The sequence below is a fragment of the Pleurodeles waltl genome, chromosome 1_1 (assembly GCF_031143425.1).
Source record: "Pleurodeles waltl isolate 20211129_DDA chromosome 1_1, aPleWal1.hap1.20221129, whole genome shotgun sequence".
Taxonomy (NCBI): domain Eukaryota; kingdom Metazoa; phylum Chordata; class Amphibia; order Caudata; family Salamandridae; genus Pleurodeles; species Pleurodeles waltl.
Window position 1 is genome coordinate 219,324,395 of NC_090436.1, and position 19,424 is coordinate 219,343,818.

The window sequence follows — 19,424 nt, forward strand, 5'->3', positions numbered from 1 at the left end:
GGAGTGAGTCTATGGATGGACAGAAAGTTTTTGACTGGTTGGGGACGCGCAGAGTGTGTCGATGGATATAGGTGGATGTATGGAAGGATGGACAACTAGAGGTCGGAAAGGAAAACGGGATGGAGAGTCATTGGGTGGATCTAAGCTCGAACCAGTCTTCTGAGGTGGAATGTGAAAGTGGAGAATAAGGCAAGGGTAACAAAGGTAAGGTTTTAGCTGCATTAACTAGAGTCGCTATGGCACAGGGACAATACACGACTCTTTATTGCTCTCATCTTAGTAATTCGACCTTTCTTCAATGCACCAGCATGTCTGAAGGAAGCTCTTGCCAGGTAGGTCCTTCAGACACTGGCACACACTCTGATGGGGTTCCACATGTATGAGTTCACTGGGGTTTTGGGTAGGAGATAGCTAGTGCCGGGATGAGTCTCAAGGCTGTCACGTATGAAAGGTTAGAGGTGATACAGGAAGGCCCTCTGAAATCTGTCACCTCAGGTAAGCACTGGCTGGCAGTGGAAGGGACAGTGGGGGCCGGACATTTCAGGAATACAGTGCAGAGGAAGGGACCGGCATGACCCAGAAGATACACCGCTGGTCTACCGTTCTCTGAGATCCACACCTGTCTAAGATGAAGGGCTAGATTTGGTAGACAGAAAACTTTGCAACCTCTGTTAAGTAAGGACCAGTACAAAGGTTGAAGGGTAAAGGGGCCTTAGGGGCAAGACTGTGAGGGCCAGCAGTACGGGAGAGTATAAGCTCTTGTTAAAAGGTGCTACCACATTAATTTGCAGGAGTGAATTCACTACACTCTGCATGCACAGGTATTTAATGGGACCACTAATGTAGGCCAACAGGAGGGAGGAAGCACATGCTCATAAGGTGTCACTTGCGTACGTAACTCCTGTGCACTCTCCTTTAAATATGACAGCAACACATCACACTGTATGGTGTGTGACCGAATGGCAAAATATACACAGATACTAAGAGATGAGGCAGATAGTAGATAGTTGATTTGAGGGGGGTGGGGCTTGTTGGAAGGATTAGCACATAGGCCCACATGCACTAACGCACTTTCCCACTGACACAGAAAGGGAAAAAACCCTTTGATACACTACGCCAATAATTCCTGAGACAGTAATCTAGAGAGTCTGGTTATATGAGAATCATTCACTGGAGGACTAGGTCAAACACATTTAATTTTCGTTTGAAAAGGAAAAAGCGAAAGACAAATCTAGTACCAGCAGAAGCTTCAGTTGTGGAGGCAGGATTAGCAGCTGACACTGCAGAATAAGCAGGAGTCTGCCATGCAGAAGCATTATTGGCAATTAATTCTGATTTTGAATCTTCTTCCTCTTCTTCAATTAGATCTTCTAGTCGGACGGGATTAAAAAATAATTCTGATTGAATGGAAATATGAGAAACAAACATGACAAACCAAAAAGGTAATCTATAGGAAAACTTAGCAAAGCACTACATTTACAGGTACTGAAACGTTCAATTTTTAATGTTTTTGTAGATAAAATTCAGGGAATTAGGAAAAAACAGGAAACATGTATATTATTATTATTTCTATTTTACGTCAGTCCAACACCATTTATATATTCGTACAAAAATGGCAAACATTTGTAATATCTCCATCACATGCAAGATCAAAGTGCTTTGTAAGAATTATACAATTAAAAAGTAATAGTAAAAAAACACAAGGCAACACAATGTCTGCACATAACTCAGTAGATACCAAAGTGAAATTCCATGACATTTTTTTAAACTGATTATGCAAAACTGAACCTTGCATCCAGGCTGAGTTGGAGAAGGGACACCCCAATCTCACACACACATCTGTCTACCAAGAAGACAGCAAAGAGCAGAAAATGAGTGACAAGATAATGAAACTGGTGTCTCTCCCTTGACCCTGCCATTGCAACCTATTCCTTTTATAGAATTCAGACTTGCCTTCACCTCATTCACATTGCATCTGGCCTGTAAACAAATTACTTCAACCATTTGCCTGCCTCGATCATAAAAGGTAGGACGCTTAAGGGTTTATTTGCCTTTTAGATATAATAGTGCTGCCATTAGGTTTGCACTGTAGTTCATTTGTTTAGAACTAGTCTAATCAGTATTTTGCTGTAATCAACTCAGTGAACGACTTGGTGTATTGGAATCTGATCAACGTTCAAGATTGTGTTCGGAGTCCAGCAGTAGAAGGAGTAAACCACTGTAAACTCCAAGACAGTGCAAATAAACAGGTTACACACCATTGGTAACACTCTTTGTTGTGAGTGCTGTATCTAAAAGCAGATTATTCATCTTCAGACTATTCCCAGGTAACAGTCGGAATCAGTACTTAGTTTGTAAATAAAAAGGTGCCGGTGCTCAAAGCCCTCCTCAAACACGCGGCTGCTGCAATTAAATGCGTGAACATGGAATACTGAGGCGGCGTAATCCTGAAGCCATCTCGGCCTTTTCAATCCATATAAAGCCCCTCCCTAAAGCTCACTCTTGCAGCTTTCTGCTTTATCCCTTTGTGACGCTTTTTCGTTTTTCCCTTCATCCATCTTTCCCATACGTGGCTTTTGCTAGCAGCAAATGCCTGAGGCAGAAGAATAAGCTCCGGCCCTCAAAAATAAGTGCCGGTGCTCAGCACCGGACACAACAAGCACAAATTAAGCACTGGTCGGAATCCAGATATTTTTTCAGCAATCCACCCTGAATGCCGATAGTCAATGTAGAAACTCAGGGTCAAGCCAGAGGAACCTTTCAGCCTCTTACAAGAGATGTGGAAGAGGAAACAATTTGGACAGAGTTAAAGATTGACCAGCATAGAAGGATTATACCACCATTAGTAGGAAGGCTGCCCAAGTTCACAGCACCAATTAGCCTGGGAAGAAAGTAGTGTAGAAGAAATGCATGAGAGCCCCTGTAGTTCAGTAACACGGGGCACTGAAGTGATGGCAATAAAAAACACTGCTTTTGATCATCTGATGTATTAGTGAGCAACGGCACAGGCTCGGAAGAAGTGCACATAAGGAACGTAAGGGCTCGATTTGGGCCAAATTGAGGCATGAGTGGCTTGAGGGGGAACATGTGCGTTAGGCACTTAAAACTCATCTGGACTGGTGATTTAAATAGAGTTGGTCATGTAAACATAAATAAGGCAGAAAGTGGCAACAAGTAATCCTTACATGTGCTTACTGCGAGACTGTGCCAGGCCAACAATAAAGGAAACTATGAATTAGAGAGTTTGGCCTGCAGAGAGTCTAGATGACCAACATGATTCACAAAGGTAAACTTGCACTTTTGTGTAAGTTTACACTTTGTCAGTATTTACAAACTACAATTTAATAGTAACTTTATAACTGCGGAGATTCCGCAGTAGGGTTTCGCAAATAAAAAGACAGGCCTGTCCTTTCTATTTGGCATCTACGACTTCAGGCAGTCATTTCCCACACATAAATGCGAAGGCTGCTTAGATTCTGGTGAAGGGTGCTCCCCTGCTATTGAAGAAAAGGAGTTCCCCCTGAAGGGATAACCGGATTGGAGGAGAAATGCTCAGACTCAGGAGTTATTGCTATCACACTCTCCGGTCTATCCACACTTTCCTCAGAACTCGAGGCAGGAGACAACAGTGGTTGGAACAGGAGATAATATGGATCTCCCAATGGGCATTTTGGAGGAAACAACAGTTCGTAGAAGCAGTGACACAGCACGTTCTCTATCATGTTGAACTTTTAGAGCCATGGCATATCCCACAGATCAAAGATGCCCAGTGCCACATTGCTGTAGATGTCACTTGTGGTCAGCGAGTCAAATCCCACTCAGCTCGTTCACTCTGACGTCCAGGAACCTTGTTAGGTTATTGGCTATGAGAAACATCTTTTGCGGTTCCAGCTACCTCCAGAAACACAGAGCCTTCTAGCACAGAATCCTACCTGCCCTGCTTGTTGCAGTACCACATGGCGGTCATGATGTCCGTTGGGACCTGTCCCATCTTTCCCCTGGAGAGGAAGGTTTTCAGGCTCAAACGAGTGATCAAAACTCCAAACGGCTGATGTAAAGTTGGCTCTTCACTGGAGACAAGATGCCTGAGATCTACAGCTCTCCAAGAAGACCCCTCACCCCAGCAGTGATGTATCTGCCACAACTGTAAAGTCTGGCCAGGGAAGGAACAGTGGCCGGCTGAAGGTCAGGTTGGCATATGTCTTCTACCACATGAGGTCCTGACCCATTTATGGTGAGATCTGGACAGAGTTAGAAAGGCACCCGCAGTGCTGGACCCACTGAAAACATACATGCCATTGTGGGGTCCACATGTACCATTTGCTGTACAGGACAAGGAGGATGCAGGAGGCCAGGACCCCAAGAAACCTCAGAAGTATTCTCACTGATAAGTGAAACGTTAAGATCATGTACTGAATGTCTAGGGACTCACAATATGGAGGAAAGGACTCAAAAGCTACCATGTACAAGACAGACCCTATGATGGGAAACCTCAGAGTAGGACTCAGATGGGGCTCTGGCTCGCTGATGTAGAACTCCAAGGAAACCAAGAGCCCAGTCATTATCTAGAGGTGATTTGTGATGTATTACAATAAGCCTCTCACTGAAGTATGGTAATTCATGTACCCCAACCTCTGAAGGTGAGCCATAAACATAGCCATCTCCTTTGTGAACACCCATGGGGAGGGGGAATGGCCGTCCGGGGGCACAGAACACTGTGAGCCACAGGTAACCTGTCAAACTAAAGACTTGGTATATGAAAATATGCATCCTGCAAGTCCAGGGACATCATAAAATTCAGTGCATCTGGAGAAGAGAAGACCTGAGCCAGAATAAGCATTTTCAATTTGTCCTTCAGAAAGGCATTCAATGGCCCAAGGTCCGGTACAGGCCTAAGACCTCTGCCCTTCTTTGGCATGAACAGCAGCCCTCTCCAAGACTAGCACCTTTCTGATGGCACCTCTGGTCAGCAGGAGACTGTAAATTACTGTGGTGTATGGGTAATAGGAGGTGGAGATCAAATCACGGGCATGGTATTGTCCCTTTGAACAATTTGTAAAACCCATTGGTCTGACATGATAGAGCTACAGCTGGGGAGGAAACTTTGTTTTCTGTCCCCCTATCAGGTACTTGCAGGCCTTGGACGACAAATCAAAGCAGCTTGGAAGCTGCTGCACCGGGGAAGGAAGAATTTAAGGAAAACTGTCACTGCTAGTGTGAACTCCATCAACCGCAACCATATAATCTGCCATCGAAGGGCGGCACTGGCTGCAGCGCTGACTGGTAAGTCTGGTGCTGCCGATAGACTAGGCTTCTGAAATAGCCTCTAAACTTTCTTTATTGCTGATGGAAGTTTCTAACTGGGGACAATAACTTCAGGGTTGGAGCTGAGGCACGACTATCTTTGAATCACTCAAGCGCCGAGTCAGACCTCTTTCCAAACAGTCTAAATCTATTGAAAGACATATCCACAAAGGGACTCTTGGACCTCACCTGATAACCCAGCTGTTCACATCCATGTGTGCCTTCTAACCATTACACCAGTTGTAACAGCACTGTCTATGCAGTCAGTGGTGTCTAGGCCTGCACGTAGCACAAACTTTGCTGTGCCATGTCCATTTGAATTGTCTGGGTCAGTGAGTTCCTAAGGTCCTCCAGAATAGTCATCATGATCTTGCTGGTCATGTCCCCTAAAGCATGGTAGTAATTACCCAGAAGGAACACAGCACTGAAAAAGCGTAAAGGCAAGCTATGTGAGAAAAACATTTGATTGACAATCTAGGGGGTTTAAAGGAAAAGCATTCAGATTGACTTTAATTGCGGATGTTTCCAATACAAGGATTTGAGGCACTACCTGTCACGTCAAAAAGTCAGGGTCACCAGAGGTTGGTCTGTACCATCTGGTCTCAGGTCAGCTGACTGGAGGTGCTTGGCACTGCTTAGACCCAGTGAGTAGCCATAAGGGCCTCATTAAACGATAATAGTGACTCAGATTATATTGTACCTCGAATTTCAGTCAAACTGGTTTTGGTTTCCAGAATACACAACTGCAAGTCTAGCACTTCCGCTGCTCTTTGCACTAGTAAGCAAAGGAGGCAGTTTTTTCCATTGGCACACCAAATGGCGAGTCCAGCTCTGTCTCTGGTAAGGTATGTAGCCCACTGTCATTTTGCAAATCTAAATAAATCAGTGTAATTGAGGGGGAGGTCAGATTGTCTTCAATGGGGATACTGGGTATATCCTCCATTGCATCAGAGACAAAGAGGGCATATATCCTCTAATAGTACTGGTGTAAAGGGAGGAGCTAATGTTGTAGGTCTGGCTGTATAGCCACTGGTTTCAAATTTGTAATTCCGTAGTGCAAGCAGGCCCTGGCACAGGCTCAGGGTCATCAGTTTGGGGTTAGAAATTGGCATCACAATTGTGGCTAGTATTGGTGGCTGACATTGGCCCTGGCTCTCAAGGAACTGGCGTGGACCTTAGTGGCAGAGCAAAATTCAGGATGGGCTTCTGTACAGGCCCAATAAAGGTTCCGAAAGAGCAATCAGTGCAAGGGAAGGGTCTGCCAACAGAGCTCCAACTGGGGGGCTCTTTCGATTGTATGTGGCTCAAAGGCACCCCAGGGGAATAGGTAGCAACTGGGCATTTTGAAGAATGGCCTTCTTGATGGCTGCTATGTGCTCCGGGGTTGATAGTAGCCCAGGGATAACTGGGTGTGCTGGGGCCAAATTTAGGGCTATCTTAGAGTCAAAGACGCCAGACTCTTTCAGTGAAGTTCTTGGAACTTCTTGGCAGACTTCAAGAGGCTGGATGGTGATAAGCTGTTTTGCATTTGTGGTGCATTTTTAACTTTGACTTACCAGAGGACTTTGAATGGAAAGGTACTGCGCACGGTTTCAACCACATAACTGAGAACACCGTAATGACTTGGAGGGGCACCTTTGTTTTGAAATGGGACCATATTCTTATGCTCTGCGATATACTGCTTTGCCTCTGCTCTCTGATTGCCTTTGGGTGCATGAGGGCACACTTATCGCACAACTTCGAGTTGCAATCAAAGACCATTCACGGACAGTGTGTGTCTGAAATCATTTTGCTGCAGTCATGGCACGGCTTGAATCCTGTGGTTTTCAGGGGAAACATTTCCCTGGCGTTCTGTCTTTGAAACAAAGGCCCACATTATGAACATGGCGGTCCAGACAGCCATGCCAGCAGGGTCAGAAATTACCGCCACCGGCATGACGGTCTGGAACACCATATTGTGAACACAGGGAGACCGCCACAGGCAGAACTCCGCCACCGCCAGGCAGCTTGACAACGGCGGAGTTCCTTATCTGACAGGGCAGCGCTGCAATCAGTGCTGCCCACCGGATAAAGAACCTGTGTTCACCCAGCCTTTCCCTGGCGGTGTTCCCTGCCAGGGAAAGGCTGGTGGAATGGGTGCTTCGGGGCCCCCCTGGGTGCCTCCACACTGCCCATGCAAGGGCCCCCGTGCACATCCCTGTCGCGCATGTCACTGCCCGATTTACGGGCAGCGATATGAGTGACGGGTGCTGCAGCATTCCCCGCACTGCGACATTGACGTCGGCAATGTCCAGGAACAGTGTTTCCGCCCGCCGGCCCAATGGAATGTTCATTATTGGGCCGACTCTTCAGATACTCACAACCTCATCTGTGGACTTCCACAAGGATCCTCAATCAGCTCAATCCTTGTCAATGCTTACATAATCCCTCTAGCACACTGGATCTTTTAACCTGTGGTCCAGAGACCCATGGAGGTCCAAGAAACCTACTCATTAGGAAATTAAGTAATATTAACAGATTAATAATGTGCATATAGATAAAGAAGGGAATTATATATTTTAAAAGGCCAGTAAATGTGAAGAATATTTAACTGGTGGCTACAAATTAAGCAAGTATCCTCAGATTAATTCATGGGAGAAGTGTAAGTGTATCAAATACAATATAGTATAGACTATAGGTGGCCTTAGTTTAATTTTGAAAGGCTACAACCTTCTCATTAAAATAAATATTTTTTTTGTATTTGTTATGTGTTGGGACAGAAACGTCCTCTGCATGGTAAGGGACGTGCACCCCGGCCCCGAATACCCACCTGTACTGATATCTGGATCCCTAATACTTATTTTGTTGTCATAGGCAAACACTGATTATGCGTGTGTGCCATGACATAGTTGGGTCTCACAGATTGCAGTCTTGTTGGACCGGGAGAGGCATCCAAAGCGCTACCCTCATAGTGGTGAGAGGTTACTATTTTTCCCAGGAGTTAAGCAGCATGGCGCTATGGTGGTAGCATACTATGTAGTGATCATTAGGAGTGGAAAGGTCCTTTTTAACCTGTGTCACTAGAGTGAAGCCTACTGGCTCACTCATATTTACAATTCTGCTACTGTGTGCTTAACTCACCCTCTGCCTACATGGGTTTGTTGTGAAGTGCTGCACAGCACAGGAGTGGTGTCTTTGTGCTGGGTGTATATGTGACTAGGAAGAAAGTAAGTTACTTACCTGTAACCATATTTATCCAGTAATGTAATATTTCATAGATTCACATGCTTGAATAATTCCCGTCGTCGAGATGGGGAGTCCATGGTACCTTTATAAAGTACTGTTGAAACAGAACTAAACATAAAGGCCTGAGCCCATCAGAGTCATTTTGAAAAAATGACTAAAGCTGAGAGTCCACCAATCAACTGATGCCACCCATTAGAACAATCCTGAGAGAAGCTCCTGTACCTCAGATTTTTCAGAGCACTAACAGTGAGCTTCTCCGGCGAGGTGGGTGGGTTGCATGTGAATCTATGAAAGATTCCAATACTGGAGAAATATAGTTACTGGTAAGTAACTTATTTTCATACTCCAGTACTGGAACTTTCAGAGATTCACATGCTTGAATCAGAGTAGTAAGCAGTAGTGATGCATATGGATAAGTTACTTACCTGTAAATCCTAGTTCTCTTCCAGGGGTATCCTCATCAAAGTCATAAACATTGAATATTCCCGCCCTTGTGCGGGGACCCCGGAGCATATATAAAATATATACACATTATACATGTGTAACAAACAGTCATGCAGGCTATCATGTTAAAAACAGGCTAAAATGCTTTATTTCTATGAAGGTTTTTTTTTTTTTTTTTTTTTTTTTTTTTTTTTAAATACTACAATAGAGCCTAAATAAGTACCCAAGCTCCTAAAACTAGACTTGGGGAAGTAAGCAGTAGCAAACTCTAGTGAAAAAATAGAGAAAACTGCATTGAAAAACAATGAAGCATTCTTAGCCAATAGGCTGCATGTAGGTTAACACAGGAGAACCATAAAAACTTTGGCACTGTGCCTTTAAGACCCTGAGCACCTCCAGTATCCCACCATGCCTCAGGGGTGAAGGAAAGGTGACAGTTGGTTCACAGTTAGGTCAGTTCTTTTTACGGTGACAATTTGTATAATTGAATCAAAATACTGTCTGTCCTGCACTTCCAGTAGACGTGCGTCCGGGGAGGAGGGTGGGTTGTTTATGACTTTGATGAGGATACCCCTGGAAGAGAACTAGGATTTACAGGTAAGTAACTTATCCTTCTCTTCCAGGGGATCCTCATCAATAGTCATAAACATTGAATAGATTAGCAAGCCCATCCCTAAACCCAGCGGACTGTCCGATAGAAGTGCAGGAATAGACATGTCTTACGCAAATAAATTCCTTAGAGAGGCCTGCCCCACTTGGGCATCCGCTCTTGCATCTGAGTCTAAACAATAATGTCTTGTAAAAGTATGGACAGACTTCCATGTAGCAGCCTTACAAATCTCAGATATAGGAACATTGTTAAGGAGAGCAGCAGTAGCCGCTTTTCCCCTTGTGGAATGCGCTCTAGGCCGCGCTAGCAATTGTCTATTAGCTAGCTGGTAAGTATTAACAATACAAGAAACTATCCATCTTGATATTGTTCGCTTAGATGCTGCTTCTCCTGTCCTTAAATGACCATAGTTCACAAACAAGCGGTTAGAGTGTCTAATCGATTTTGTCTTGTCCAGATAAAATTTCAGCACTCTTTTCAAGTCTAATGAGTGCAATGCTTTCTCAGCCGGAGTTTCCGGATTGGGAAAGAACGTCGGTAAAGTTATGGTCTGATTAATATGGAATTCTGACACCACCTTCGGAAGGAAAGATGGGTGAGTTCGTAGAACTACTCTATTGTCATGAAAAACCGTGTACGGTTCTTTTGCAGACAAGGCCTGGATCTCACTGACCCTCCTCGCTGAAGTAATGGCCACCAGAAAAGCCGTTTTCCACGTAAGGTGTTGTAAGGAGGCCTTATGGATAGGCTCGAAAGGAGGGCCCATAAGTTTTGCTAGGACTATGTTCAGTTCCCACGGAGGAGAAGGCCTCCGAATTGGCGGAAAAACTTTCTTCAAACCTTCTAAGAAATCCTTGACTACAGGTTTCGTAAAGAAGGATTCCTGAGAAGGTGACTTGCGATAGGCAGTAATAGCAGACAAATGTACCTTAATAGATGATACCTGCAGACCGGATTTCGCTAGGTGAAGCAAATAGGACAGTATGACGTCCTCCTGCACCCGTATGGGATTATGGCCTTGCTGACAGCACCATATGTAGAATCTCTTCCACTTAAAAGCGTAGGAACGCCGCGTGGAAGGCCGTTTGGACTCTTTCAAGATGTTCATGCACTCCTGCGAGAGTCCTAGGTGCCCATACTGCAGGAATTCAGGAGCCATGCTGTTAAGCTCAGAGAGGGTAGGTTGGGATGCAGAATCCTGCCCTCCATTCTGCTCAGAAGATCCGGTCTGCACGGCAGCCTCCTGTGAGGTTTTTCCGACAGGTTGAGGAGATCCGTGTACCAGAATTGTCGAGGCCATTGTGGCGCTATAAGAATCATTCTGGTCCTGGATCCGTAAAGTTTGCTGATTACTGCCGGAATGAGGGGAATCGGCGGAAAAGCGTAAAGAAATGTCCCTGACCAGTCGATCAACAGGGCATTCCCTCGAGATCCCGGACGGTAGAACCTGGATGCGAAGTCTGGGCATTTCCTGTTTACATCGTCTGCGAAGAGGTCCAGTTGAGGCCGACCCCATTGCGCGAAGATGTATTCTGCGACTTCGTCGTGCAGGACCCAATCGTGAACGTCCTCCAGGTGTCTGCTTAGAAAGTCTGCTTCTACGTTCTGCTGACCTGGCAGGTGAACTGCTGTGATTGACATTCCTCTGGCCAGGAGCCAATGCCATATCGCTTTGGACTCTCGTGAAAGGGGTAGGGATCTCGTTCCCCCTTGTTTGTTCAAGTAATACATCGTGGTTGTATTGTCCGTCTGTATCAATAGAGTTTTCCCCTGAATTATCGGTGTGAAAGACTTGAGAGCTAGATGGACCGCTCTGAGTTCTAGCAGATTGATGTGGTACTGCTTCTCCTTGTCTGACCACAGACCCTGCGCTTGAAAAGGACCCAGATGAGCCCCCCATCCCTGAAGAGACGCATCCGTTACCAGAGTGTCGGATGGAAGTACCTGGTGAAACGGAGCGCCCACTGACAGGTGAGGTCTGTGCATCCACCATCTCAATGACTGAAGTGCTACCTCCGGTAGCCGCATTGTGTCTTCCCAGCGACCTGTTCTTTGGCTCCAATTGGCCTCCAATGCCTCTTGGAGGGGTCTCATGTGGAGTCTGGCATTTGGGACAATAAAGATGCACGATGCCATGGAGCCCAGTAGTGATGTCACCTGACGTGCCGTAGGTGCGCTGGCTTTCAACAGGTCCTGGCACTTCTTGTTTATTGAGGACAGTCGTTCCTCCGAAGGATACACTTTTTGTAGTTCTGTGTTTATGATAGCTCCTAGGTAGTGAAGACTCTGCGTTGGAGTCAAGGTTGACTTCTGGTAATTGACCTGAAGACCTAGAGCTTCGCAAACTCCTAGTACAATGTCCCAATGGCTTCTCGCCTGCTCCGGAGAAGAAGCCTTTAGTAGCCAGTCGTCTAGGTATGGATATATGTATATCCTTTGTCTTCATAGATGCGCCGCCACCACTGCCATACATTTCGAGAAAACTCTTGGAGCAGATTTCAGGCCAAAGGGTAGAACCCTGAACTGGTAATGCTGTAACGCTACTCGAAAGCGCAGGAATTTTCGATGCTTTGGAGCTATTGGGATGTGGAAATACGCATCCTGCAGGTCGATGGAGCACATCCAGTCTCCCTGATGCAGTTGAGGGAAAATTTGGTGAAGCGCTAGCATTCTGAACTTCTGCTTTCTTATGTATTTGTTCAGCAGTCTTAGATCCAGGATTGGCCTGAAAACGCCCTGTTGACCCTTCTTTGCTACTAGAAACTAACGGGAGTAGACCCCCTTTCCTCTGTGGGCAGGTGGAACCCTTTCTATGGCATTCTTTCTTAGGAGGGCGAGAGCCTCCTTGCGTAGCAAGGTGAGATGAGCCGGATTGTGTTTGGTTGGTGGCAAGTGTGGTGGAGGCTGCTTGAAAAGGAGAGAATAGCCATGTTCGACAATATTGAGCACCCATTTGTCTCTTGTGATAGAGTGCCACTCGTGAAGATGAGCAATAATACTTCCCCCCACCGGAGTGGTGTACAATGTCGAGGGAAGCGAGACTTCATTGCTTAGTGGGTGCTTTTGGAGTGGACTGTTGAGGTCTGCTTGACCCTCGCTCCCTTGTGTTTCTTCGCTGAAACAGAGGGCGTCCCTGTCGTTTCTGAGACCTTTGCGACCAATGAGGGGTTTGAACCCTCTGTTGGAAAGGGCGTCTATCGTACGGTCTGTACCTCCGCCTGAAATCTTTCCTTCTTTCGAGGCCTACCGCCTTCATGGTATCCACCTCGGTCTTCATGCGGGCCATCTCTTCGTCTGCATGGGCACCGAATAGAGAATTCCCGGCAAATGGGAGATTCAGGATACGTTGTTGTGCCTCCTGTTTCAAGCCAGTGAGCCTCAGCCAGGAAGATCTCCTCGCACAGATACCATGTGCGTACCCATGAGCCGCCAAATCCGCCCCATCCGCTGCCGCGCTGATAACTTGGTTAGATACCAGGCATCCTTCCAGTAGAATCTCTTGGAAATCTTGCCTGTCTTCTCTGGGCAGTTTTTCTGTAAATCTACTGAGGGAATCCCACAGAGAACGATCGTACCTGCCCAGGAGCGCAGACGCACTAGAGACCTTCATTGCTGAAGCCGCTGTCCCGCACATCTTTCTTCCCAGAGAGTCTAAATGCCTGCTCTCTTTATCCGGGGATACCGTGGATGAAGATGCCACCGAGTGGGTCTTTCGGGCGGCAGCTATGATCACTGAGTCTGGTGGCGGATCCTTCCTAAGGAATAAAGGGTCTTGCTCTGGAGCCTTGTACTTTTTAAGAATCCGAGCCGGGGCAGACTTAAGCGAGGCTGGGGCCAGAAAAGTGTCCATGGTTGGCTGCAACAAACCAGGCACTAGAGGCAGCAACTTTTTCGACGCTGATCTCTGTTGTAGCGTCTCAAAGATGATTGATGAGGAGGTAGACGGTTCTGGAACCTCTATATTGAGTTTCTGCGCTCCTCTTAGCAACACCTCGTTGAAAGTGGTTATGTCATCCACTGGTGAGACTCTAGCAGGTGGTGAATCTGTATGAGTAGGTGAGTAACGCCCGACAGAAGAACCTGATGAAGACCAAGAGGGTGATCTTCTTGAGCGCGACCTGGATCTCCGTTGAGAGCGAGATCTGCTGCGGGACGCTGTAGCCGAGCGCCTAGGCCTCGCGGTCGGCTGTCGAGGAGCTGAACGAGCCCGTTCCGCCCCGGCTGTCGGCGTTCTTGGCGGGGAGGCAGTGGGTGAATACATTCGCGAATATTGCGAATCTGGGGAGGCCGCTGGTCTGTTGAGGCTCTCCAGCCATCTCGGAGATAGGTTGATGGGCGAGACATGCCCAGGAGATGCTCTTGACCGAGAAGAGTCGCTCGGTATGGAGACCACTGGAGACGGAGCCTTGTCTGGCGAGGGGCGATGTTCTGCTCCCTGTTGGACAGGTAAAACCTGCGTCGACGTCGATGGCTGTTTCGACGTCGAAGGACGCCCAGTCGGTCGGTCCTGCCTCGACGTTGATTGCCTCGACGTTGAGTGCCTTGACGTCGAACGGCGTTCCTTGGACCTCGACCTGCTCGCCGTCGTGTGCCTCGACATGGAGCGATGGGAGGTTGACGGCGGATGTTTCTCGTGCCGTCGTGGAGATCTCGACGTCATGTGTCCTGACGTCGGGGGGCGCACAGCCTTTGGCGGCGACCGGGCATGCCGGCGATGGCTCGACGTCGATCGGCGGGCTGCCGTCGACGGAGACCTGCCCCTGCTCTGATGTTCCCTCGACGCCGTTCCCTTCGACGTCGGGTGTGTCGCCGTCGACGGCGATCTATGCCGGTGGGACGGTGGTAGCGACGACGTCGACGGTGAACAAACAGGTATTTTCCTACCTGTCGACGTCGACCGGGCCATTCTCTCCTGAGAATGGCCTTCTGGGTGCCTGGGGAGTGAGGAGGACGATGTTCTTTTCCTCTCCTGAAGCGCATGAAGTCGGATCTTCTCTCTGTCTTTCAGAGTCCTCCTAGACATGTTCTTACAGTACTTACAAGTGTCAGGGCAGTGACTCTGAGGCAGGCACACTATGCACAGAGAGTGGGGATCTGACTGGGCCTTCTTCTTCCCACAAGCAGGGCATTTGACAAAAAGAGAAGGCATTTTTCTGTCAGAAAAAACCTTCCTAGCTCAGACAAAGATGTTACTTGTCGAGTGAAAAGTGAAAAAACGCTTTTTTAAAGAATTTTTCTGAGGAAAACTCAGAAAAACTGAGAGCTCAATGCTCCAGGATCCTCTCAGAAGAAGCCGGAAAAAAGAACTGACCTAACTGTGAACCAACTGTCACCTTTCCTTCACCCCTGAGGCATGGTGGGATACTGGAGGTGCTCAGGGTCTTAAAGGCACAGTGCCAAAGTTTTTATGGTTCTCCTGTGTTAACCTACATGCAGCCTATTGGCTAAGAATGCTTCATTGTTTTTCAATGCAGTTTTCTCTATTTTTTCACTAGAGTTTGCTACTGCTTACTTCCCCAAGTCTAGTTTTAGGAGCTTGGGTACTTATTTAGGCTCTATTGTAGTATTTAAAAAAAAAAAAAAAAAAAAAAAAAACCTTCATAGAAATAAAGCATTTTAGCCTGTTTTTAACATGATAGCCTGCATGACTGTTTGTTACACATGTATAATGTGTATATATTTTATATATGCTCCGGGGTCCCCGCACAAGGGCGGGAATATTCAATGTTTATGACTATTGATGAGGATCCCCTGGAAGAGAATGTAGTGTTAGCTATGAGTACTTCAAAGAATATGAATAAGATCTTTGAGTAAATATATATATATATATATAAAACTCAAAACACAGGTGCTTAGCTCTGTAACTAGAAACTATACAGTATATAAACATTTCCTTTTAGATACTTTTTGAGATAAACAATGTGTAGAACTAACCGTAGGATGGTCGGATGGCAGACCTGGCCCACAGCTTTGTTTGGGAAGAGGTTGACCATTTCTAGGTGCACTGTAAGCCACAAACAATTGGCTAGTCTTAAGGAAGGATTTGGTGCTGTCCAGGTAGAACTTTTTACAACTTTTTACATCTAACGAATGAAGAGCCCTCTCTGTTGGCATTGCAGGGCTTGGGAAGAATGTCTTTAGGACAAGCGGTTCACTGATATGAAAGTCCGAGGGAACTTTAGGTATAAATCATGGGTTTGTGAGTAGAACTATTCTATCTTCGTTAATTTGTAAGAAGGGTTCCTGAATTGTCAGTGCTTGGATCTCACTGACCTGTCTGGCTTATATTAGAGCTATCAGAAGAGCTAACTTCCATGACTTACATTTTAAGGTAGCTCTGTTGATTGGCTCAAATGGTTGTTTCACGAGCTGCGCAAGGACTATGTTAAGATGTCATGAAGGAAGAGGAGGCCTGAAAGGTGGGAAGACTCTGAATAAGCCTTTTAGAAATTGCTTGAGGAGTCTGGAGGACCACAAAGAGGGCAAATTATATGAGCGTCTAAAAGACGAGATGGCTGCTAGATGAACCCTGATGAAGGCATGAGCTAGGCTTGAACATGCTAGCTGCAACAGGTATGGCAATAGTTTATCCAGTGAAGATGATATAGGATGTATCTGTTGTTGTTGACACCACATACAGAATCTCTTCCACTTACATGTCTGCTCTGGCCCCTGAGAGTATTTCCTTGCACCCTGGAGTGTTGTCTAGATGTGCATACTCATTGTGCTCAGGAGCCATGCTGATAAGTGTAGGGATCCAGGATTCAGGTTAAGACTTGCCCTTTGTTCATGGTCAGATGTGGAGATACCTTCAGTGGGATGTGAAGCTTCACTCAGAACAGGAGAAGATCTGTAAACCTGTGCTGTTGAAGCCATGTAGGGGCTATTAAGATCACTGTGCAAGGTTCGATCTTCATCTTGGTGAGAACCATTGGAATCCGGGGAATGGGCGGAAAAGCATAGGCAAAGATTCTGTACCATGCCATTGAAAATACATTCCCCGGGGGCGTGGCCGGGCCACGAAAGAAGATGGCCGCCTAAGTCCCGAGCTCCGCGCCGCAGCGGTCCTGAGGAGGCGGCGGGGGCCTTGCGGAGGACGGAAAATCGCCTAAACACATGTCGAAACCCCTCCACAACCGCCGAGCTTTCGACCCGAACCTTAACAACCGGCCGCCGAGACTCTGCCGGCCGGCAGCGCGCCCCAGAGGAAAAAAAAAAAAAAAATGGCCTACAGAGAGGGCGGAGCCGCGTCTCTCCGACCAGAAAATCGGCTCTCCTAAGGGTGGAGGAACCCTGCTCGGGAGACCCAGAGAAGCCGCCCAATGCCCAGGACCTCCGATCTCAAGTGGAGACATGCTCCGGAGCACCAGGGGACCTACGGTGCACAACATTGAGGTAGGCCCAACTGCGGGGGAGGAGCCGCGCTCTCGAGTCGAGAGAGGAGACGGCCTCCCTACCATTGCGGCGACTGGAGCCGCAGGCACAACCCTCCGTACCCGACTTTCAGAGGGAGACGGCGAGCATTTATCCTCCATCTGGCCCCCCCCAGGGGGAACGGGAGAGAAAAGAAGACAGCGCTGGAGAGCAGCGAGGGGAACGAGGAGAGGGGGAGAGGGGTACAGGAGGAGTGAACCAGGACCCTCTAAACAATAGTAAACAATAGTAAAGAAATAAAGGAATAAAGACGCGGAAACAAGAGAAGAAGGGGAGTAAGGGAAAATAAAACGAGGTAAGGAAGAAGAAAGACAACAGAAAAGGGGAAGAAGAGAACTAAGAACCAAGAAAAAAGAAAGGGGGAGGGAGGAGAGGGGAGGCGAAGGGGGGGGAAAGAAAAAAAAAAAGGGGAGAAGAAAGAAGAAATAAACTAAAAAATCCTCCCCCCCCCCCAAACATATCCGGGGACAGAAAAAGGATCAAACATCCTTCCACCACCTAAACCCTAAAAACCCAAAAAAGAGGAGGGAAAAAGAGGGAAAAGAAAGAAAAAAGAAAAAGGAAAAAAAAAAGAACATAAAAAAAGATAGAACAAGGCAAGAGCCGACTGACTGCGCAACGCTGTTTCCGCTAGACTCTGAGGAAAACCCTGGAATCAGCTGGACAACCCATACAGACTGACGAGGCGATGCCCGGCAGCAAAACAAACCAGAAATCCACTGTTAAGTCGGCATGACAATTATTATTCTCCGAAGCTCTTCATCATAGGCGCCCAACATCTACGATAACAGGACCCCACTCACCACCCTCCCCAACGCAATCTACCGCAATGTCTGACAAGGAACAATCCATAACCATGGAAAAGATATTGCAGGAGATCACCGCTGTCAGCCGCCGAATAGAGGGAATGGACGCCTCTATATCTTCACTGACCCTGGAAACCAAGTCTATGAGATCAGACATTGCAAGCTTTCAAACCAGGGTGACAGGTTTGGAACCCCGCATGGGCTCATTAGAAACGCAGGTGACCACATACCGAGACAGGGACCAAGACCTCCTCTACCTTAGGAGCAAACTCACAGACCTAGAGGACAGGAGTCGAAGAGATAACATTTGCCTACTGGGAATCCCGGAGCATGAAGAAGGCACAGACATACAGACCTTCCTGGGCTCCGTCCTACCCAAACTGACCTCCCTGGACTTCGACCCACCGCTGGAATTCCAAAGAGCACATACGTTCTGACACATCTTTAAGACCCAGACCAATTATCGCTTGTCTATTACGTCACAACCATGCCCGACAGATATTACAAACAGCGCGCAAACATGGCCCTTTCCGGATAGGCCAACATGACATCCGAATAACGGCTGATTACTCCAAGGACACCAACAAACGAAGAAAAGCCTTCCTAGCTTTAAGACCCTGACTTTGCCAACTTGGGATGAAATACGGCCTTTTCGACCCCGCCAGAATGTGGGTCACCAATAACAGTATATCCAAAGACTTCTATAATCCAGATGAACTGAGCCTTTTCCTCGACTCTTTTCAACATCAGCCTATGGACTCTGCCAATCCAGACCGTTCACAAGATACCGCAAGGAAAAAGAAGGGGGAGGACTCTTAACCCCGGGCCCAGAGAAAGAAGGCTCGCTCCACCATGACACCGACATCAATCAAAGGGGCAGGGACGCAGAGAGACTAGCCAGACTACACGACGACAGGGGTCAGCTTCTCCACGCTGTGGCAGCCTACACCCAACTATCAAAAAGGGACAAATCCAGATCACCTCTAAAACCAACGATTGTACCCCCCTGAGACGCCGACCCTTCGCAGGGCGCATGTGAGACGATTACAGGACACTGAAACCCGAACTGCGAGAACCCACGGAAGGATGAGTACAAACCCGGATTTTGTAAACATGATTACCTAACAATCGTTAATAACCCTTTTAACAATATTAGACGATCACTATGTTTATATCTCTTATAAGATAACAAGGGGCCCTACTCTATAATACTGTTGCATAGACGGCCATTGCATAACGCGAAACGCACAAGCCGGATCTCGCAGATCCTACAGGTGATACAAACACATACATCGTGACCCTGCTCAGTAGGGACACGTTTAAACACCTAAGGAGAAGTTGACACTTCCCCCCCTTACAGCATTACTATAATATAGAACACCCCACAACACAACACCACACAATAGCAATAAGGCTACATGAACAGGCCCGATTCTGCTGACAAGTCGTAACACTGACCCCTCCCAGCTGAACCCACCACCTTCCACTTCTCCCTCAAGCGGCTGAATCGGGAAGCGAATGTAATATAATTTACGCGCAATAATACACATTCCGATGATTACCAGAGCACTGGCACGACATGATCACCTGCCACAGGGGAT

General features: G+C 47.1%; 1 protein-coding gene across 6 annotated transcripts in view; it reads right to left on the reverse strand.

The window, feature by feature from the left end:
• CPLANE1 (ciliogenesis and planar polarity effector complex subunit 1) overlaps positions 1-19,424 on the reverse strand; it is a 1,992,329-nt gene that overhangs the window by 302,098 nt on the left and 1,670,807 nt on the right. For 5 of the 6 annotated variants that reach the window (XM_069221234.1, XM_069221235.1, XM_069221237.1 and 2 more), the window contains one exon: positions 1,239-1,397. In XM_069221234.1, coding sequence (XP_069077335.1) covers positions 1,239-1,397 — 159 coding nt within the window. The remainder of the gene's footprint in view (positions 1-1,238; positions 1,398-19,424) is intronic. The other variant, XM_069221236.1, reaches the window with a different exon arrangement.